This window comes from Cynocephalus volans, chromosome X (assembly GCF_027409185.1).
Source record: "Cynocephalus volans isolate mCynVol1 chromosome X, mCynVol1.pri, whole genome shotgun sequence".
NCBI lineage: Eukaryota > Metazoa > Chordata > Mammalia > Dermoptera > Cynocephalidae > Cynocephalus > Cynocephalus volans.
In genome coordinates this window covers 26,915,359-26,939,569 of record NC_084478.1, presented here as the reverse complement: position 1 = coordinate 26,939,569, position 24,211 = coordinate 26,915,359, and the positions used below count along the sequence as shown (strand labels likewise).

The window sequence follows — 24,211 nt, the reverse complement described above, 5'->3', positions numbered from 1 at the left end:
CAGCTGCACTTATTACCCATGTGTCCTTGGGTAAGTTGTATTTAACCTTTATGAGCTGTAGTTTCCCCATGTGTACAATGGGGATGATAATTTCTATACTTACCACACAGGGTTATTTTGGAATTCAAATGAGACTATGTGTACAAAATTGCATGAAAACTGTAAAGTACCATATAAATTAAGAAATTTATTTTATTACGACCTCCATGTTGTATCTAATTTTAGGATTCTATTATTTTACATTTTCTTATATTTTATTTCACACAAGCTTATGCACACTGTGCTTAGAGCAAACCAGCTGCACAATTATAGGCTATTGCTCATGAAAAGGGGAAGGATTCTGCATCTCTGATACTCTTCCTTTCCGCAACCTTAGCTGGCTGGGATGAGTAAACTGGAGGAGGCTGAGGGATGTTGGGATGTACAGGTCTGAAGGAGCAGCAGAAGAGAGCTCTGGGGTGAGAACATGAAAGAACTAGGCAGGTAGGAGCCCATGGACACCTTGATTAAGGGGATGACTCTGCCTCAGAGTATGAGTATGATCCTGTTGGGGGGGTGGGACATAAAATGTTGGATCTTATTAGAAAAAGTGTAAGGGAACTTCTTCCACATCCCTGAAGCTAAGAGAACAGAAACACTTGCTTTCAGGGGCACCTAGGAACATAGAAACTTCCTTTCACACTCTTTTTTCTTCTAATTTTAATTTTAATTTTTATTTATTTTTTTAAGTGAATCATAATTGATTATACATATTTTGGGAGTTTAACGTTGACGTATGTTGATCAAATCAATATTATTAGCATATATATTATTATAAATCGTACTTATTCTTTCTGCCCCTTATCCAATCTCTCCCTATCCCCCACTCCCTTTCACACTCTTAATGCAGGAGCAGAAACTGTTGTGCCTTCAGCTATGGAAAGGCTTAACCTAGCGTAAGTGGAAAATAGAAAATGGAAATAAACTAGTACTTAAAATGATCCAGCAACCAGAGAGAGGCAGATCAACCAGATCTGCCAAAGTGGATGGTCTCTAATGAAACAGGACTGCTGGAAAAAACAGAGGACAATTTCATTTTAAAAATAATAAAATAAGGGCCGGCCCGGCCCCATGGCGCACTCAGGAGAGTGCTGCGCTGGTAGCGCTGAGGCCGCGGGTTCAGATCCTATATAGGGATGGCTGGTGCGCTCACTGGCTGAGCGTGGTGTGGACGACACCATGCCAAGGGTTGCAATCCCCTTACTGGTCAAAAAAATAATAATAATAATAATAAGAGGAGCATAAAATAAAAGAACAAAAAGTTAATAATTCTTGGCATTAAAAGATGCTATTCAAATTTAAAATATCCAACCAGCCACCCAACCCCCCTCCAAAAAAAAATTAAAATATCAATGGATTAGCACCAACTAAAAGAAAGAATGATTGGGAAATACATTATTGACCTGAAAGAGCAAGCAGATGAAAAATCTCTCACACAGAGCAAAAAGCAAAATGATGGAAATCATGAAGAATGAGTAAGAGACTAGAGTTCAGAGCCAAGAGACCTAATACACCAATAATAAGCATTCCAGAATGAGGAAAAAGGAACAGATGGAGAAGAGGCAATAATTACAAAAATAAGAGAGGGAATTTTCTATGGTTAAAAAGAAACTTTAGTCTGAAGTTTGAAAGAGCTCATGATTCCTATGCACAACTGATGTGGGAAAAATGCCTATTACCAGGTAAAAGTCTTAGAAAAGGCCAGACAGAAAGAACAAATTATAAAGGGAAAAGAATCAGCCTAGCATCAGACTTCTCATCTGTAGTAGTGGGAAGCAGGAGATGGTAGAATAAAATCTACAGATTAAAGAGAGAAAAAAAACTATGAAGCAAGAATTCTATATTGGCCAAGATGTCATTAACTGCTCCGGATGATAGAAAAATATTTGCAGGTGTGTAGGAGATCAAATACCACCACCAACATAAATGTTCTTCAGGGTGGAATAAAGACATATGCAAATATGTAGTGATCTAATACCAGAAAAACGATAAACATGCATTGATTGCTTGTTATGTACAAGGAACAGTTTTCGGTGCCAGCAACACAGAATTAAACAATACTAAGTCCCTGTATTCAAGGAGCTTGCATTCAGAGAAGATAGCACCCACATGCCCCATAGGGGAAAACACTCAAGAAAATACCTTTAACTAAATAAGAACAGTAACGGAAAATTCCTCAAGCCAGGGAAGACCATGAGGAAAGAATACAGATGTGAACAATGCAGTATATAATATATATTTGCAATATATAATTAAATTATATATTACATGATAATATGAAACTTACATTTAAGTACTAAGCAAGAATTCCAGAAATAGAAGAAACATACTGTGAAGGAAAACCTAATAATAGTCAAGAACTAAAAATAAGGCATGAGTAATAGCTAGGATTTGCAGTGGAGGTAAGGGGAGAAAAGTAAAACGCTTTACAAATCTTATCTGAAAGAGGGACATGAAAAGTGTGAAAATAAATAGTTATCTTACTGGGAGAAAGAGAGTGTCATAGTAGAAGAACAAAGTTATAGCTACTTGAGAAATACAAACATGCACACATAACATGTTAGTAATGTCAGGAATGAAAAGGTAACCACTAGTGAATGGAAAAGCACAGTAAAAAAATCCAAATAAAACAACAATAAAAAAGAAAAGTTCACCAAAACAGCAAAAAGAAAAAGGATGAAACAAAGTGAAATAAGTAGTAAAGTAGAATAGAAGGGAATTTTTCAAATATACCTGTTGTTATATTAAATTCTCGCATTAAAATACCAAGATTACCAGTGTGTGTTAAAACACAAAACTCAGGTATATATGAGGGTACTTAAAAAAATTCATGGAAAAATAGAATTAAAAGATAATATGAATCTCTTCATGACCTTTTTAAAGTATTCTTGTATTGTTTGTGAGAAATATACCTGAAAAAAAGTACATATGAGGAGGTTGAAATCAAGGTAAATGTAGCAAAGAGAAAGCAAGACTGGAAATATTAGTACTAGACAAAGTGGAATTTAAGATTAAACTGCTAAACAGGATCACGAAGCAACACAATATCATAATAAAAGACACTTTATGAAAAAGACACAATTCATGAACTTGTGGTCAATAAACAAAAGAATAAGTTTAGCTTCATATAGTTAACTACTAGAAGTGTAAGAAGAAATTGTTTAAAAAGACAGTGAATTATTCAGATGTATTGGTTTAAAATAATATCCATAAATCTTTGACACTCCCTTTGATATTGAAGCCTAATCTGCTGCCTTCCCTTGAGTGTGGGCTAGACTTAGTGACTTGCTTAATGAATAAAAAAAAGGCAGAAGTGAAGATGTACAACTTTGGAGACTAAGTCAGAAAGACACTGCAGCTTCCTGCTCGCTCTTGCTCTTGGATCACTCACTTTGGGGAAAGTCAGCTGCTATGTTGTGAGAATACTCAGGCAGCCTTGTGGAGGGGCCCATGTATCTGTCCTGCCAATAGTCAGCAAGGAACAGAAATGCTGTGCCTATAGCCATGTGAGTTAACTACCTTAGAAATGGGTCCTCCAGCCCCAATCAGCCTTTCAGACTGCAGCCCTGGCTAATAGTTTGACCACCACCCTATGAAAGACCCTCAGCCAGAACGAGGTTCTGTGAAGCTGCTCCCAAATTTCTGACCCACAGAAACTGTGAGATACTAAATGTTTATAGTTTTAAGCCATGAAGTATTGAAGTAATTTGTTATACAGCAATATATAATACACATATTTAGACAGATATAATAGAAAGAATATGGAAAAAAAGAATGTACAACTAATAAACATGATATAATAGAAACAAAAATGAAGAACTTTGCATACTACAAATAGAGAATAGAATTAAATTTTCATATGTCCATGGAGCCATTATGAGAATCAACTTTGTACTTGACTTCAAAGAAATCCTTAACAAATTCAAAATAAGAAATATTTTGTAGGCCACATTCTCATTTCATAACCCAATAGAATATGAAATAAATAATAAAAATGTGATTAGAAAAAAATTCTAGATCCTTGGAAATTAAAAATTGTAGTCCTGCTACTGTGGATGCAGACAGGATCCCGGAGGCCAGGGTCGCGCTGCAGGCAGCCAGCTGCCCTATTCACGATTCGAGGTTTCAGGCCGGCATTAAAGAAGATTCCTGGGAGCGCCCGAGCCGCGCCGCGGGACCTACTGAACAGCCCGAGGCGGCAGCGGCCGAGAACGGGGAAGGCGACAAACCAGAGGCAGAGAGTGAGCGCCCGACCTGGCACAGCCCTGTGAGTGACCCCTGGCCCAGCCCTGCTCGGGCGGCTGACGCCCACCCAGCTCCCGCCTGCATCACCGGGTCACTCACCGCCCCGGGGCTGCCTCCATTTTCCCAGGTGCTGGCAGATCCGGCCCGGCTCGGCTCAGCCCCTCACTGAGCCTTCCCACTTGCTTGCCCCGGCGAGGGGCTTTCCGGGGCCTGCGGGCTGGCCTCCCCTCCCACTCCCTCCGTGGTTCTCTGGCAGGGCTGGTGGCGTGGGGCGTCCCCAGCCAGTGTCGGGAGTGCAAGGAAGTACAGGCGGGGCCGACTGTCACTCCACCACAACCTGGATTCCGGCCCCCGGTAAACTTCCTGTTACTGGGAGGCAGATACCATCTCTGCGGCCACCAGTTTGGAAAAACGCCTAACCAATTTCGGATTGGGAATAGTGTGGTAGGAGAGTTCCCAAGTCCGCTTGAACCTGCCGGAGAGCTGGCTGCAGGCGGGCGCTAGACTCGATCCATGCCGGGGGGATACAAAGGGGAACAAGTCCCGAGAAAGATCTACACAGTGCTACAAAGGCACCCAGAGCGACTGATCGTCTGTGCCTACCAGAAACCTGGTAGACTTCCTGGGAGAGGCGGTGCCGAGCAGGGTCTTGAAGGCCCAGCTGATAGACGAGGGTTGCAGAAGACACGTCCCAGCCCAGCACAGTGCGCACAGAGTGGGGAGACATGCGGCCAGGGAGGCGGAGACTCGACAGAAACCACACACCCTGTGGGGTCGCCACTGCACGATCTAACAGCCTGGGCCAGAGCACACGGAACAGGGAGAAGTCCTGCACAGGAAGTGAAAGCTCAACAGAGATCACACACCGTGTGGTACGTGATCCACCAGGACAGCAGAGTCCAAGCTGACCAGAAAGGTGGCTTCCCGGAGAGGCCCAAGACCCGAGGCAACCATACACACAAGGCACTAGAGGCCAACTGAGCAGTCACGGAGGGAGCCATACCAAATTGGCAACCACAGCAACATCTTAGTTAGTCATTAGTCTCAAACCGGTGGACTGTGAAAACCCCTGCCACAATGAATACACATCAAAAAAAAGATACCAGAAATACAAAAAATCAAGAAAGTACACCACCAAAAGTTAATAAATCTCAAACTCTAGATCCTATAGAACAAGAAGCCCTTGAAATGACTGACAAGGAATTTCGAGTGATAATTCTAAGGAAACTGAATGAGATACAAGAAAACTCAGCTAGACATCATGATGAAATGAGGAAAAGTATACAGGATCTGAAAGAGGAAATGTACAAGGAAATCAATGTCCTGAAAAAAAATGTAGCAGAACTTGCTGAACTGAAGAAGTTATTCAGCGAAATAAAAAACTCAACAGAGAGTTTAACCAGCAGGCTTGTCGAAGTTGAAGAGAGAACCTCTGAACTTGAAGATGGGCTGTTTGAAATAACACAAGCAGACAAAAAGAAAGAAAAAAGAATCAAAGACATTGAAGAAAATCTGAGAGAGATATCAGACAACCTTAAGCGCTCAAATATCCGAGTCATGGGTATTCCAGAAGGGGAGGAAAATGGAGATTCCATTGAAAACATATTCAACAAAATAGTGGCAGAAAACTTCCCAGGTATAGGAAAAATCACAGATCTTCAGATCCAGGAAGCTCAACGATCTCCAAACGTATTCAACCCAAAAAGGCCTTCTCCAAGACATGTTATAGTCAAATTGGCAAAACTCAGAGACAAAGAGAGAATCTTAAAAGCTGCAAGAGAGAAGCGTCAAATCACCTATAAGGGAGCCCCAATCAGGCTAACATCAGACTTTTCATCACAAACCCTAAAAGCTAGAAAGGAATGGGATGATATTTTCAAAATACTAAAAGACAAAGATTGCCAGCCAAAAATACTCTACCCTGCAAGGCTATCCTTCCGAAATGAAGGGCAAATAGTATATTTCTCAGACAAACAAAAACTGCGGGAGTTCACTACCACACGACCACCCTTACAAGAAATCCTCAAGGGAGTACTAGGTTTGGTTCCTGAAAAATAACTACCACTGCCATAAAAAACCAAGAAAAATCAAAACCCACTAGTATAATAAAAATGGTATTCATGAACAGAAAACATGCAAACAAAAACACTATCTACAACCTAAGGAACCAACAAACACAGAAACCAAACAGTAAATCAGAAAGCAAGGAACAAAAGACACCTAAGACAACCAAACAACCAATAAAATGCTAGGAATAAATCAACACCTTTCAATAACAACTCTTAATGTAAAAGGCTTAAATCAAAAGACACAGACTGGCTGACTGGATTAAAAAGGAGGACCCAACTATATGCTGCCTACAAGAGACCCACCTCACCCATGAAGATTCACATAGACTAAGAGTGAAAGGATGGAAAAAGATTTACCATGCAAACAGAAAATAAAAACGAGCTGGAGTAGCTATTCTTATATCTGACAAAATAGACTTTAAACTAAAAAACATAAAAAGAGACAATAAGGGACACTACTTAATGATAAAAGGACTGATGCATCAAGAAGACATAACAATCATAAATATGTACGCACCCAATGTGGGAGCAGCCAGATTTATAAAACAAACTCTATTAGACCTAAAGAACGAAACAGACACTAATACCATAATAGCAGGGGACCTGAACACCCCACTGTCAATATTAGACAGATCATCTAGGCAAAGAATCAGTAGAGAAACACAAGATCTAAACAAGACTCTAGACCAATTGGAATTGGCAGATATCTACAGAACATTCCATCCAACAACCTCAGAATATTCATTCTTCTCATCAGCACATGGATCATTCTCCAGGATAGATCACATATTAGGTCACAAATCAAGTCTCAATAAATTCAAAAAAATTGGAATTATCCCATGTATCTTCTCAGACCACAATGGATTAAAACTAGAAATTAATAACAAATGAAACTCTGGAAACTATCCAAACACATGGAAATTAAACAGCATTCTACTTAATGACATATGGGTCCAAGAAGAAATCAAGCAGGAAATCAAAAAATTTATTGAAACTAATGAAAATAATGATACATCATTCCAAAACCTGTGGGATACTGCAAAAGCAGTATTAAGGGGGAAATTTATTGCATTAAATGCTCTCCTCAGAAGAATGGAAAGATGGCAAGTGAACAACCTAACACTTCACCTTAAAGAACTAGAAAAACAAGAACAATCCAAACCTAAAGTTAGCAGACAGAAAGAAATCATTAAGATCAGAGCAGAACTGAATGAAATTGAAACCCAAAAAACAATACAAAAGATCAATGAATCAAAAAGTTGGTTTTTTGAAAAGATAAATAAAATTGACAAACCATTAGCATGGCTAACATAAAAAAGAAGAGAGAAGATTCAAATAACAAAAATTTGAAATGAAAAAGGCGATATTACAACTGATTCATCTTAAATACAAGGAATCATTCGAGACTACTATAAACAACCATACGCCAACAAATTTGAAAATCTGGAGGAAATGGATAAATTTCTGGACACACACAAGCTCCCAAAACTGAACCATGAAGACGTAGAAAATTTGAACAGACCAATAACAATAAAGGAGATTGAAGCTGTTATCAGAAGGCTCCCAACAAAGAAAAGCCCAGGACTAGATGGATTCACAGCAGAATTTTACCAAACATTCAAAGAGGAATTGACACCAATTCTTTACAAACTATTCCAAAAGATTGAAACAGACGCAAATCTCCCAAACTCATTCTATGAAGCAAACATCATCCTGATACCAAAACCAGGTAAAGATATAACCAAAAAAGAAAACTACAGGCCGATATCCTTGATGGAATATAGATGCAAAAATTCTCACTAAAATACTAGCAAACAGAATACAGCAACACATACGTAAAATTATTCACCACGATCAAGTGGGATTCATCCCAGGGATGCAAGGTTGGTTCAACATACGCAAATCAATAAATGTGATACACCATATTAATAAACTCAAACACGAGGACCATATGATCATCTCTATAGATGCTGAAAAAGCATTTGATAAAGTTCAGCACTCATTCATGACAAAGACCCTCTATAAGTTAGGTATAGAGGGAAAGTATCTCAACATAATTAAAGCCATATATGACAAACCCACTGCCAATATCATCCTGAATGGGGAAAAGCTGAAAGCTTTTCCTTTAAGAACAGGAACTAGACAAGGATGCCCACTCTCACCACTCCTATTCAACATCGTGTTGGAAGTACTAGCCAGAGCAATCAGAGAAGAGAAGGAAATAAAGGGCATCCAGATTGGAAAAGATGAAGTCAAACTGTCCCTGTTTGCAGACGACACGATCCTATATATCGAACAGCCTAAAACCTCTACGAAAAAACTCCTGGAATTGATAAATGATTTCAGCACAGTAGCAGGATACAAAATCAACACACAAAAATCAGTAGAATTTCTTTTCTCCAATAGTGAACATGCAGAACGAGAAATCAAGAAAGCCTGCCCATTTACAATAGCCACCAAAAAAATAAAATACTTAGGAATTGAGTTAAGCAAGGAGGTGAAAAATCTCTATAATGAGAACTACAAACCACTGCTGAGAGATATTAGAGAGGATACAAGAAGATGGAAAGATATCCCATGCTCTTGGATTGGAAGAATCAACATAGTGAAAGTGTTCATACTACCCAAAGTGATATACAAATTCAATGCAATCACCATCAAAATTCCAAAGACATTTTTCTCAGAAATGGAAAAAACTATCCAGACATTTATATGGAACAATAAAAGACCACGCATAGCCAAAGCAATGCGGAGCAAAAAAAATAAAGCTGGAGGCATAACACTACCTGACTTTAAGCTATACTACAAAGCTATAATAACCAAAACAGTATGGTACTGGCATAAAAACAGACACACTGACCAATGGAATAGAATAGAGAATCCAGAAATCAACCCACACACTTACTGCCATCTGATCTTTGACAAAGGCACCAAGCCTATTCACTGGGGAAGGGACTGCCTCTTCAGCAAATGGTGCTGGGATAACTGGATATCCATATGCAGGAGAATGAAACTAGATCCATACCTCTCACCGTATACTAAAATCAACTCAGAATGGATTAAGGATTTAAATATACACCCTGAAACAATAAAACTTCTTAAAGAAAACAGAGGAGAAACACTTCAGGAAATAGGACTGGACACAGACTTCATGAATACGACCCCAAAAGCACGGGCAACCAAAGGAAAAATAAACAAATGGGATTATATCAAACTAAAAAGCTTCTGCACAGCAAAAGAAACAATTAAAAGAGTTAAAAGACAACCAACAGAGTGGGAGAAAATATTTGCAAAATATACATCTGACAAAGGATTAATATCCAGAATATATAAGGAACTCAAACAACTTTACAAGAAGAAAACAAGCAACCCAATTAAAAAATGGGCAAAAGAGCTAAGTAGGCATTTCTCTAAGGAAGATATCCATATGGCCAACAGACATATGAAAAAATGCTCAACATCACTCAGCATCCGGGAAATGCAAATCAAAACCACACTGAGATACCATCTAACCCCAGTTAGGATGGCTAAAATCCAAAAGACCCTGAACGATAAATGCTGGCGAGGTTGCGGAGAAAAAGGAACTCTCATACATTGTTGGTGGGACTGCAAAATGGTGCAGCCTCTATGGAAAATGGTATGGAGGTTCCTCAAACAATTGCAGATAGATCTACCATACGACCCAGCTATCCCACTGTTGGGAATATACCCACAGGAATGGAAATCATCAAGTCGAAGGTATACCTGTTCCCCAATGTTCATCGCAGCACTCTTTACAATAGCCAAGAGTTGGAACCAGCCCAAATGTCCATCACCAGATGAGTGGATACGGAAAATGTGGTACATCTACACAATGGAATACTACTCAGCTATAAAAATGAATGAAATACTGCCATTTGCAACAACATGGATGGACCTTGAGAGAATTATATTAAGTGAAACAAGTCAGGCACAGAAAGAGAAATACCACATGTTCTCACTTATTGGTGGGAGCTAAAAATTAATATATAAATTCACACACACACACACACACAGACACACACACACACACAAAACCGGGGGGGGGGAGATATAACAACCACAATTATTTGAAGTTGATACGACAAGCAAACAGAAAAGACATTGTTGGGGGGAGGGGGGAGGGAGGAGGGAGGGAGGTTTTGGTGATGGGGAGCAATAATCAGCCACAATGTATATCGTCAAAATAAAAATTTTTAAAAAATAAAATAAATAAAAATAAATAAATAATAAATAATAAATAAATAAAATTATACTTATTATGCTTGAATGGTAAACATGTTTTCCATTGTGATGACAGTTTTTCTTATATTAAAACTTCTCATTTCCAGTTAAACCAAGCTTTGTTGTAGGTGGATTCTTTTCTACTTCTGTCTTATTTCACCTCTACTATGAGCAAAGAGTAATGAATTTCTGTAGTTAAACCTCATTTCAAGCCAAAAATAATAATGGTCAGCTAGAACATCAGCTTTTACAGCACATTTGATACCCATTGAGTTTTAGTCTTTTAAAAAAAATCATACATCTTCAAAAGACTAAAATTTGTGATAATGAAGCTCATTCAAAAGAATATGTTGTAGTCTCCAAGAGCCCTGAATGTATACTGAACCTCTCAAGGCAAACCATTCAAAGAAGGTAAGCCTCATTTAGACATAGAAGATCTCCTCTGCTGTTTCAAGATTAGACATATTACTTTATATAGTCTAAGTGTGAATATGTTTAGTCTTAGAATAATAAGGGACTGGAAAACAGGCAGCACAATGGGAAACTAAGTCTCCTGGGACATGAGTCTCTAGGATTTATTTGGGCTTCTAGCTACTCAGATTTCCCTGAGTTTTCTTCAAAGAAGCAAAAGCTGATGGGGTGGATAACCTATCCCTTATTCAATTCCACTAAACCAAAGTCTCTGGCTCATTCTGCAACTGATATACAACAAACCATCTACGACATGGAGATTAAGTTGATAAACACAAAAAACCCAGGGTAACTACAATTCTGAACAGCATTCAGATGACCTGCAGGGGGAAAAATAGCAGACCACGATTAACTTGAATAGAGACAAAAACAAGACATTTCCCTATATTCTCACTTATTTCCTACTGAAGCATTTTACAATAGATGTCTGGAAGTTATCCCAATGTAGCTGGACGTTTTCCCAAGGCACAAACAATAACCTCTGGACCTTAACTCCACATTACTTTAATTTTTCTTTCTTTTTCAAACCCTAAGGTTTGAAAAAGGTCTATTCAGAGGTCTATTCTTCTCACTGTAACATACTGCCTTAATCTCAAAAGGAAAAGAATTGACCACTGTGGCAGTGTGAAGTTTATCAGTGATAGAGAATAAAGAAAATGTTTGATTACCTTCACAGCTGGAAAAGTATGGGTGTTGGGGATGGAGGATGTTGAGGAAGAGAGATAGAAAAAAAAAAAACAAGCTTCCACTAGGCAGCATCAGTATGGTAACCACAGGGTTCAGAATTAATTCGTTTCTCTCAGCCCATGTGTATCTCTTTTTCAGCTTCAGGAGGTCGCCACTCACAGCATCAGTTTAACAAACTAATTTGCCAATACTTGATCTAAAATTTCAAGCTTTCTATTCAATGATGGAAAATGTCTTGTAATTTTAATAAGGCTGAGGCTCTGAATGAAGTATTTCAAATTGGTCACTCTAATTAAGCAAAAGTGGTTGATTAAAATTAACCTTTTCAGAAAATAAAAATCTAAAAATATGACCTAGCTAATGATATGTAAATTAATTCACTTGATGATAAAGTTATATTTGAAGCCATGTAAAAGTTGAGATGCTCTTTTAGCAAAGGTCTGTCGTGGTTAAGAGTGTAGTACCCAGGGGGGGAAGGATCCTTTTCAAACCCAAATGAGATTATGAGCTGAAAATGTCTCTCTTAGTATTAAGGTGCTAAATGATACATTCTTAAAGAAAACCAAAATCTAAAAACAATCAATCAAAAGCAATCATTGGTACAAATCCCATCATTTATTGCAGTGCACCACAAAAAGCGTGTGAGAATAAAATCTTTCCTCATCCTCCAAAACTTTCCTTCATGGTTTAGGCACTTAATAAATTACTAATATTTTTTGAGGGGACTGTCAGAAATGTCACCTCTTCCAGGAAGTCTTCCATGAGGTTAGGTGCCCCTCCAATGTGCTCCCTTGGAGCTCTGTGCTTACTCCAATCATAACATGCCCCACCCTGAACCATCCTGTCTTTTTATCAGCCAACTTTCCCCACTAAATCATGATGTCTTTGGGGCCAACAACTGTGAATTCATCATACTGTATCATCAACCCTTAGCCTAGTATCTTATTCATAATAGGTGTTCAATGAATATATGTGAAGTGAATAAACTGTATTTATTTTATATGTTCCTACAGTTTTTATATGATACCTTGAATACTATAGGGACCAGATAAAAGTGTAATTTGAATGAATAAATTAGTGGACAGATTCATTTTGCATATGATCAGTTAGAATGACAGAAGTCTTGAACCAAACCAACCACTTGGATGAAAAGAGTAATATGTTGAGGCATCTCAGTGACCCTAAATCATAACTTCCTCTCAGGCTAGGCCTTTGGTTGGCCTTGGGCCAGCCCCAGCCCTACAGCTTATTCATGCTATACTGTATAAAAGAACTAATGAGGAAGAAAGTGTCTAGCAAAACACCAATTGAAAGATGAATTAAAATTCTATCTTAATTCAAAGCCTTAGGTTTTCCTGGTTTCTCTTTTGGGTTGCTGGAGAGGAATCAGTTAGTCATAGTATATAAACTTTGGTCATTTATAGCCCCCAAAGTCCCCAAGAGAATGTGTCTACCAAACTATTCCCCACAATTCAAGTTCTGTTTCTCTTAAAAAATAAAAATAAAATAAAGACATGTTAAAGCATGGCCTCTAGCTACTTCTATTTTTTTTTTTTTTTTTTTTTTTAAAAGATGACCGGTAAGGGGATCTTAACCCTTGACTTGGTGTTGTCAGCACCACGCTCAGCCAGTGAGCGAACCGGCCATCCGTATATGGGATCCGAACCCGGGGCCTTGGTGTTATCAGCACCGCACTCTCCCGAGTGAGCCACGGGCCGGCCCCTCTAGCTACTTCTAAACAGAAGATTAGAAGCCCATGGGAGCCTGTGGCTTAGTGATGTGACTCAATCTCGTGGCTCCTATCAATGAACCAGAGTCAGACATTACACGTAATTGGGATCCAATGAGTTGTTGATGCATCAATTGAGTACAAAATATTGCAGTGAGAATCAAAGACCAACACAGAAATTCTACCATTTCCTGAAGCAATCAAGTGATTGCTTAGGTCATAATTATGCATCTGTTGTAATCCCTGTGCAGGCAATCTTTGTATCTGATGCCACAAAAAGGAATCCACCACTCCCCACCTCTCTCCTCATTTGAGATTTTCTTTTTCCTTTCCTCTTCATCTGTTTTCCTGGCCTATTACTCTTCTCTTAACTAATCTTTCTCTTTTTTCATGTTTTCTCATCTTCCTATACCTGAGACCCAACAATGATACTCATTCATACCATAAGCATTGCTGAAATGAATTTTCCAGATCATTGAAGCTTACTCCTTTAAAAGCTAAAATGTCTTTTAAAATTACTTTATCCATTTTAGTTAGGAGTTTTTAAAATGTGCCATTTTTTCCCTTTACTTCTTAACAGAGTATATACCATACAACTTGAAACTTTCTTGACCATGCAGGTATATCGATCTAAACATCCCCTCAGGCACTTCTGAGAAGTCTAGAACTCCCTTCCCTATACTACACGGCCTCAGATTACTGAATATTACTGCTTTATTTCCTATCCCACTTTTACAGTTTTATATTACTTCTGTTAGGAAGAGCTCTTACTTTTCATTGTTGTCATGAAAAGTAAGACTTTTGCCTCTTCCCCTTCCACTCCCTCATCTGCTGTGAGGTGGGCAGCCAGACAGGCAAACTTGTGTGAACCTTATGTGAGAGAAAGTTTTGCTGATATATGTTTACTGGTCTTTGAGTAGGGCTTAAGGCCTGTCCTGTGAGTAAAGTTCATTGGATTTGTGAGAACTGTTTCTAGAGCTCAGAGACCCTTAATTCTGGGGTTGGGACCATATGAGGGATAAGTGTAGATAAGGAAAGTAGACTGAAGTTTGACATCTGGAGAGGGGGAGTATCACTGTCATTTGTATTAACATAGAAACACTGTTTCCATGTTTGTATTCACTGTTTTTAGGCCACACTGAACTTGTCAATCTATCATCATTCTGCATTTAAACTGTAAACAAAAAATGAGACAGAGAAAGGCAAAATGCTTACTTTTGCAAGTTAGAGATCATACGCCCGGAGCTTCCTCAGACATCTCTGTGTAATGTCTTTATATTTCGCTGCCTTTAGCTTAGGACACTCATTTGCCATAAGCGAAGTGACCCAGCACCATCATCCCAAGCTCACCATGTCATTCTCCTTTCTCAGACACTATTAACTTAACTACACCATGCTTTCAGTGTTCTTTTTTGTCATTTTCTTTTTTAATAAGCTTAAGTAATGTCTTTATTCAGTTGTCACAAATTCCTCTAAAATAATAATATAGTTTCGGGGCTTTTTGCTGTACCACTATTGAAAATACTAATAAATGATATTGTTAATCAGATTTTTTCCCTCACTGCTTTATCATAGTTGCTATTTTCTTCTTTTTTTAAAATAAATGTTATTGTGTATATTTAAGGTATACAGCATTATATTATGAGATACACATAGACAGTAAAAAGGTTACTACAGTGAAGCAAATTAACATCATCTCACATAGTTACCCATTTTTTGTTTTTATGGCAAGAGCAAATAAAATACACTCATTTAGCACGAATCCCATATACAGTACAATTTTACTACCTTATGTTGTACATTGGAATTCTTTCAGTTTCTTACAGTATAACCTTGCTGTCATCTGTGGCTCGTCCTTCAGTTTTCCCTCTTAAACTAGGCAATTTTGAGATTCTAGTGTATGTGGTTCATTCCACATCTAAGATGCATTTTACCTTCTTCTCACTCAAGCTGGCCAAAATTCTAATTCATAGCTCTTGCATACTTCTATTTTCCAAACATTCCTCTCACCTCCCTCTACCCAAATCCATCCCAAATTTAACAGTGCCCTACTCTTTCATGGCTGGGCTTGCAACCTCCACTTCCTGAACACTGTCATTGGTTAGCTCTCAAAATATTTCTTGCTTCCATTTGAATGCTATATTTTCACCTTTAGTTCCTTTTATAGTACTTCCTGCCACCCACCTCCTCCTGTTCAATCGTTACATTAGCACCTTCCAGCTTTATATGCTCCATGTAGTTCTGCCGACGGAATTAAAGAGACACGTCAGAATTCTCTTCTCTCATCTGTCTACTCCAGAGTCCTATCCCTGATCACTCTTTAATATCTTCAACTACCTCTCGAGAAATTTTCTAAATGCTGTGGAATTTAGTGACTACTTTCTCAACTTAATTTAGTCAACTATTTTTCCTTTTATGTATTTCCCAAAGCCTTTAGGGAAAGAATTACCGGCTTTTTTGTTGTTCTCTACCTCCCCCTGCCCCTCTCCTCTTTCCTCAAATTGAAATTGTCAATAGCAGGACTGAACTTCAGAACATTTGGTAAGGAGCTATATACTGAGTTAAACAAATCCAATTCTCCAAATTGTACAACTCCTTGGCTTCCTCTCACTGGTCCATCCTTCCACCTCTCCCAGAGCTTTCCAATTTGGCCAACAGAATCCCCATTTCATGGTAAATAAACTCCATTCTGCCTTCAACTCGTTCAGAAAGACTTCTCTCCATAAATCCAGGCCTCCCTTAAGGGCGCTGCTGGACTCCTGACTCCTGCAGCCCTCTCAAAGGAAAGGACCCATTCCTCCTCAGGGTCAGGAGCAAGAGAAGGTCAGCTTGCTCCTCAGAGCCACTAACAGACCCTCCTTTCAGGCCCATGACCTCTAACTAGACTTCCTGACCCTGCTCCTCATCTATCAGTCTATGTGGCCAACCCATTCACATACCTGCTTTCTGGGTCCTTGCCCTCCTCACCTCCAATATTCCCTTTCACTCAGTTCAGCCACCCATGTTTTGGACTCCACTTCAGACCCTCTCATCCCCTAGGACTATTCTCTTTACAGCTTCCTGAGACCCTAGTCCCAGTCAGCCCGCTCCCTGACCCTACAGTGCATTCCGATCCTTCAGTACTCCCACTTCTCCCAGTTGATTGGCCCATCTTGGCCTCTCTCCCTTCCCTACCCTGGTTGATATCCAGAATTGCTCTTTTACCAGCACCCTTAGCTCCCTATCAGCAAACCTTTGCCTGGACTTCCTATATCAACCTACTACCTGGGCAGCCTCAGACTTCCTCTGTCACCACTCCCTAGCTATCACACTTTGTATCTTTGGTTAGACCTCCTGTAGTCTCAACTGACTCTCCTCCTACGTGCCAGCTCTGTTCACCCACTTCTGGTTTGGCCTACCCCATTCCCTTCCAAGCTTCCATTCTGAATTAATGAAATGAAAAACTTGTAGTTCTCTTATAATTTATTACTTGATAAAATGTTTTTGGACAGTTATGTTATTTCATCTACAAGACAACCTCTTATGGGGTGGAAGTTCAAGGTAATATTGCAGATGAGAAAAAATTGAGGTTCATGGAGGTGATGTGGCTCACTCAAGCACTCACAGTCTCAAAGAATGTAACTGATTGGTTATCATAATAATGAGAATATATTTTCTTTCAGCCCACATGAGATACCTATGCTATGCCCAATTATTCGACATGCTAGTCTCAGGCATAGGTATCCTTGTGGCGATGACAGGGATGGGTGGACAATAAACACATTAATCAAAAAGAGACATTCAGATGACCAATATGTGAAGGAAGAGACCTCGGAATCAGTTTTCTATATGCAGTCAGTCATCCCAGAAGCAAACATTCAGGTTGCAACTCTCAGCTCACAGAGAGAAATAAATCCAATCAAAGAGATGCAGAGAAACTCCATGCCAGCCAAGCTGCTTTGTGCCCTCTGTGTTGGCTCTCACAATCACAATGCAATAAATAAAGAGGAATCACACAGCACTGGAAAAGCAACTGAGCCCAGAGATGGTGAATCAGGGTAGAGAAGAGAACAATTTGGAACTTACTACTGGAAACTCCTTTCATGCATAATTATTGTGCATTGGAAGAGAAGACTGGTATGTGACATGCTCATTTCTGAATAACAGACTGCTTGCCTCCCCATCCCGCACCATCTAGACATTTATGATGCAATAAAGGTGATAAATTCAATCAGGTACAAATCATAATGATATACTGATATACAGATAACAATAATGTTGAACAAAGACCTAAGTTAACTTTTCAAAAAATTTTTATGAGATGTGTGTAAAAAAAAAATCAAGCAGAATTGTGGTTACTAGAGGCTGGAAAGGATGGGGGGAGGGAGGATAAGGAGGGGTTGGTTAATAGATATAAACTTACAGCTAGATAGGAAAAATAAGTTCTAGTGTTCTATAGTAGTGCTAGGTATCTATAATTAACAATAATTTACTGTATATTCTCAAATGCCTAGAAAAGAGGAATTCAAATGTTCTCAACACAAAGAAATGATAAATGTTCGTGGTAATGATATGTTAATTACCCCGATTTGATCATCACACACTGTACATATGTACTGAAATATCACTCTGTACCCCATAAATATGTACAAATATTACATGTCACTTAAAAAAAATAAATCATTGAAAAAAATCAAAATATTTTGTCTATTAAAAAAAAAATCATTGAAAAAAACCAAAAGATTTTATGCCTCTACAAATCTTTGAGCTTCTTAGATAAAAACTATTACAACATACCTGTATTTCTACATATCTCTAATAAAACTAATATTGTTACGTGCCCTAGTAGAACTGCCCTTCCCAACCAAAAATGCAAAATATTTAGCAAAATAATCATTTACCTTATAGAAGATCAAAAAAAGATCATCCAGTTTCCCATGCAAATCACCTGGAGTGCAAATGAAAAATCACTATTCAGTAAGAAACAAGATGTGATGCCCATTTTGTTACAGAATTTTAAAACTGAAATACTGCTGATATACTCCAAGTGTTCCCAGGGCATTGGATTTTTACCCTATGATGATTCTAATTTGACAGGAGTTTCATTTCCACAGCACTCTTTTCTTCCTCTCCTATAGGAGGAAATAGCATCTGGTACTGCAGTCACCTGTTTGCTCCAGCCATTTACACAGGGCTTTGCTTACTCTGGGCCAAGCACTGTGCTAATGGTTTTACATAAATTGTCTGGTTCAATCCTTACAACCGCTGTGAGATGAGTATTATTGTCATCTTCATTTTACAAAAGAGGCTCAGAGTAGTTAAGTAACTTATGCAAAGCTACCCAGCCACCAAGCATCAGAGTTGGAATTCAAACCCAACTTTATCTTACTTCAAAATTCAAGCTCTTAGCAATTACCGTGGACTGCCTACTGTAATGCCTAGGAGAGCAACAACAATATCTTAGTCAGTATTAAATCCCCAAGTGCCTACCACAGAATCCTGGAGCACAGTAGGCACTCAATAAATACATTTAATCACTAAATGCATGGTGCGTCAAAGCCATGTTTTAAAGAATATGCTCTAGCAGTAGCATCTGAAACCTAAAAAGTAAATAGTTGACATTCTTTGATGAGACTGTTATGTAGGAAATAAAAATCAGAGCTAACTAAGGGAAACCATATGACTATATGAAGCAATTAATGAAAAAATAAGTGACTATATGAATATCCAAAAGCCCTATTTGGGTAACCATTTCTAGGTAAAATATCTGTCTTTCACAAGCTCAACTTAAAAATTTTTATTCTTTGTAACCAACTTAATCACCATTGAATTTAATTTAGAAATACTTTTCCTTAGTTTGTTTAAAATCCCACAACCAAGATTAACCAAATATATGCTAAAAAAGACTCCAATAATGCTGGAAATAATAAAATTAAAACCCTATATCATCAGCATTTATTTATAAAATATGAGGAGTCTTCAAAAAATTCTTGGAAAAATTTGTACTGTCTTTTAATTCTAATTTTCCATGAACTTTTTTTTTTTTTTTTTTTTTAAAAGATGACCGGTAAGGGGATCTTAACCCTTGACTTGGTGTTGTGAGCACCACGCTCAGCCAGTGAGCGAACCGGCCATCCGTATATGGGATCCGAATCCGGGGCCTTGGTGTTCTCAGCACCGCACTCTCCCGAGTGAGCCACGGGCCGGCCCTTCCATGAACTTTTTGAAATACCCTTATATGACTATAATATTGAGATTTAGAGCATATTAATGCTATTATTGTATGCTTAAATCTCATTGCTTTCGTATGTTATCACTCCAAATCTAAGAAAATAAAGGTGGAAGGACTTTTTACTTATCAGTTTAATATATATTTTTAATTAATTTATTTTGCTAATTTTCTTCAGGATGACTGTATTTCAAAGATTTGGGTATACAGGACTGTCATAGCTAGCATGTTTAAAAACAAACTTGTTTTAGCATATTAAGAGTTGAAGCTATAAAAATATTTGAAATTTCTAGTTGAGCAGTAAAAGAAAAATTTGTATCATGAGAAGAGAAACACAGAAAGGTATTTCCACTGCAAACAAAAACATGAGTGCAGAATTGGTTATCACAATTCCTCTCCTGTCTTAATACTGTCTCAAATAGAAGATGATTTTGAAAATACGGCCCCAACTTTAAACTTTATTTTAAATGATGACCAAATTTTTCAAAGTTCTGTCTTTAATGGGCTATTAAAGATAGAAAATAATAATTCCTATGTTAAGAGAACCTACTGACCTTGGCTTTTCCCTCTACCAATGCTGCTATGTGGAAGAAGTCTGTAAATAAATGCCCAAGATGTAGGGATCTTAAAATCAATGGAACTGTCCAATCTATCCATTCCCTAGTCTTTGTTTCGTGATGAAAAATGAAACATCAGCCAGACAAGAATGAACAGGAGTTGGAATAGCAGATGTTGGGATGCTTCTGACCTGTGATACGGAAAACCTGATTTTTGATTCTGACCCTGCCACTAACTAGCTGAGTGGGCAGGAAAGTTACTACATAGAAATGCATGGAAGGCAACACACTTTTCTCTCTGGGCCTCAGTTTCACCCATAAGAGCAAGAGATAGGTTAGACCATCTTTTAAGAACCCTTCAGTTCTTGCCCTATGGGATTCTAGGATTTCCGTACACTCTGATTAATTCACGTCTTCTTCCAGATCCTTTTAGCCAAAGATAAGTCCGCAATGGCAACTGGAGGTATACTGGAAACACGTGGGAGCAGATCCCACTCTCTGTTTTGGCTATTATATATAGTAGGCCCACCCTTATCCATGGTTTTGTTTTCTGCAGTTTCAGTTACCTGTGGTCAGCTGTGGTCTGAAAATATTAAATGGAAAATTTCAGAAATAAACAATTCATAAATTTTAAATTGAAGGCCGTTCTGAGTAGCATGATGAAATCTCGAACTATCCCTCTCTGTCCCTTCTTCATCACAGAAGGGTGAGTACAGTACAAGATATTTTGAGGGAGAGGAACACGTTCACATAACTTTTATACAGTATATTGTTATAGTTGTTCTATGACCCAAAGCTCTTTATTTCCATGAAAAGTAAGGCCTGAAGAGGCCTTGAATAAAAGGCCCCCACTGCTGAGAGACTCTTCAAAAACCTGCATCAGGGCATGTCATGAGGTATGTACTGCTACATCAAGTCCCTGTCACCACTATCAGATGCTAGAAATGGAAATGGTTTAATTAGATTGTCAAATCCACTTCTACCTGCCAGAGTAAGAGAAACACAGGCTAAAAACTGATTTGGAAAATAACAATCACTATTTTGTAACCTAAAGGCTTAATTAGAAGTTAAGGAAATTGCTGTTCCTTCCACGCACCCCACTCTCAGACAGTTGCAAGCATGCTGAGCACCAACTGTGATGAATTTCAATGTGTACTGTTTTTTGAAGCAATATCCTGCCAGGCTGGCCTATATGATAACAAAATCTCAAATCTTGTTATTTAGAAGAACAAGAAACAGATTTCTGGGACATTCCTACTCTATTAAAAGCTGCAGAAGCCAGTTGGAAAAATCTAAAACAGCAGCCAAGAGCAGAGATGAGTTTAATCTCTACCCTGCCTTGGGCTTTTCTCTTCCCAGCATAAGTGGCATGCAGAGGCCCACCTAGAAAAAGTGACATGGAACAAAGATAATGAGAGCTAGACAGAGGGCAAAGAATGCTTATTCCACCCATGGGTGGTTTTCCATATTAAAATGCTTTCTGCCTTTATAAGAAGCTATGAGTTCTTTAATTTCTCACATAATTAATTCCTGCCAGCTGGTACGCAAAACAAAGACAAGATGGGGAACAGTATTATCATGATAGATAACTCTATATTAACATTTTTCCCTTAACACAGTCCAATTTACATAGTTTTCAAGTTAGGCAAATGATGTAGGACCAAGAGGCTCTTAAACATTAATTTGACAACTTGCTCTGAAACTTACCACAGATTGTTATCCCTTTGGAAGGAGAAGTCTTTATGTGAGTGAAATTCGGCATTTGCTTCAGGATTTTCTTGGTTTCAAACAGCACCTCTAAGACATAATGAGCATGAAGTATCTGTGGGGGGAGGCAGAGGAAACAGGTATAATGAACCAGGAAGAAAGACATGACTATATAGAAAACTATAAAGGTGGAGAAGATGAGCACATTTCTGATCACTGTATTTCAGGATAATCTCTACATTATTCTCAGATTATTCCAGTACAGTGCCTGGCATATAAACCTTCAGTTGATATTTGTAATTGAATGAATAAATGGTTCCTAAGACATTTATAATCTCATGTTCTTAACTGACACTATCCATTTGCAGAACATTTCTGATTATTCTTGGTCCTTAGAGCCCAAGAGAAGTGACAGGATAAAAGGGGACTCACTTGCCCTAAGGAAATGTTCAGACAAAATAATAATAATAATAATAAAGAAGGAGAAAAAGAAGAGAGTGAATGTGAAAAGAAAGAAAAGTAGAGAGTGTGTTGAAGAGGTGTTGCTTTGCATTTGTTGGGACATCCTGCCACCTGGGATGGAAAGTAGGTGTTGGGCACAGAGATATCACAAGGCAGCAAGACAAGCTTCCAAGGAACTCTTGAGTCAGGTCTCTCGGTGTGGCTCCAGTATTTGGTGTACAGCCTTAAGAATTTTCAGAACAGCAAGTACATTTACATAAAAGTCTAAGTATAAAACATATTCCAAACCCAAGTAAAACACTTGGATGATCTCCTATTTATGACTATTCATCCCATTGCTCTCTTTAAGTTATAGGATGAATGGGATCATTGTTTTATACAGATTTACTGGGGTTTTTTTTTTTTTTAATCTAGTGTGTCATTCTCCCTTTTTAAAATTATAAAATATTCCAAATACATAATCCAAAATATAATGTAGCAGAGATGTGACTACCACACAAATTTAACAGATATTAACACAACTTTAAGATTCAGGACTATTTAGACCTATGCAGTTGAATACAGCAGCCACTAGCCACATGGAGCTATTAAGCACTTGAAATGGGGCTAGTCTGAATTAAGATGTGACGTAAGTGCAAAATTGACACTGGATTTCAAAGACTTAGTATGAAGAAAAAAGTTAAACGTCTCGTTAATAATTTTTAATATGATTACATGTTGAAATAATATTTTTGTACATTGAGTTAAATAAAATATATTAAAATTAATTTCATCTGCTTTTTTAACTTTTTTAATGTGACTACCAGAAAATTCTAAATTAGGTATATGGCTCACATTATATTTCCATTGGACAGCAGTTTAGATTATTGGAGGCTGAGAGAGGGGGCATATCTACATATTGTTCAGAAACTGCTTCGAGTGTAGGATTAAGGTCAGGTAGAACCCTTTGGACCAATCCTGTCTCATGATGCCCTGAAATTTTCATTTTCATAGCTATAAAAATAATAAAATTATTTTCAATCCCAGACCCCAAAACATACAATTTAAGTTTTGAGAATTTTCATGATTATGTAATTTTTTAAAGAGACAAGGAACAGGATTTGAAGCAATGTGAGAATTAGGAGGAAAGAGAAAGGCCCCTGGATATTGATTAGTAGGGACAGATCTGTATTTCCCGTCTATCCAAGACCTACTGGACTGCTAAGTATTTCCCCCTCAAAAGCATTCTAAATCCAGTCAATCTACAGCTTTAATCAAAATTTGAATGTGAACTTTCCTTTAGCCACATTTAAAGGAATGGGCAAACCTTCTCCACAACACCCTACCTAATGGGCAGAGGAACCTGGGTCCTGAGGAAACAAGGAGCCTGGGTTGCCACCACCCTGCTGAGGGAGTTCCCCTTGCCCCCCACCCCCCGGGGCTTATATATAGATTATAAATATATAAAGGAGAGAGGGGTGGGTGGTCCCTGCTCCCCTATCCCTGGAGCCATTCATTAAAAAAGAATAATAAAAGGATTAAAGATAAACAAGGAATAGTCAAAAACGCATTTGTATAATAGCTTATTTCAGTTTGCACATTTAATTCATTGATTCCTGCTGTGGACTGAACATCCTCCCAAACTCAATGAAGCTTAATCCCCACTGTAACTGTGGGTGGGAAATCCTATTATGATAACTGAAAGGTGGGGCCTTGAAGAAGTGATTAGATTGTGAGGACCATGCCTAGTGAATGCATTAATCAACCTGATGGTTTAATGGTGGTCGTGGGTATGGTTCTGGTGGCTTTGAAAGGA

The 24,211-nt window shown here is 38.3% G+C and overlaps 1 protein-coding gene across 4 annotated transcripts in view; it reads right to left on the bottom strand.

Annotated features, from left to right (window-relative positions):
- PPEF1 (protein phosphatase with EF-hand domain 1) overlaps nucleotides 1-24,211 on the bottom strand; it is a 124,937-nt gene that overhangs the window by 41,291 nt on the left and 59,435 nt on the right. For all 4 annotated transcript variants that reach the window (XM_063083376.1, XM_063083375.1, XM_063083373.1 and 1 more), the window contains exons 8-9: nucleotides 21,955-22,069; nucleotides 18,363-18,409 (exon numbers count right to left, since the gene is read on the bottom strand). In XM_063083376.1, the coding sequence (XP_062939446.1) occupies nucleotides 18,363-18,409; nucleotides 21,955-22,069 (162 nt within the window). The remainder of the gene's footprint in view (nucleotides 1-18,362; nucleotides 18,410-21,954; nucleotides 22,070-24,211) is intronic.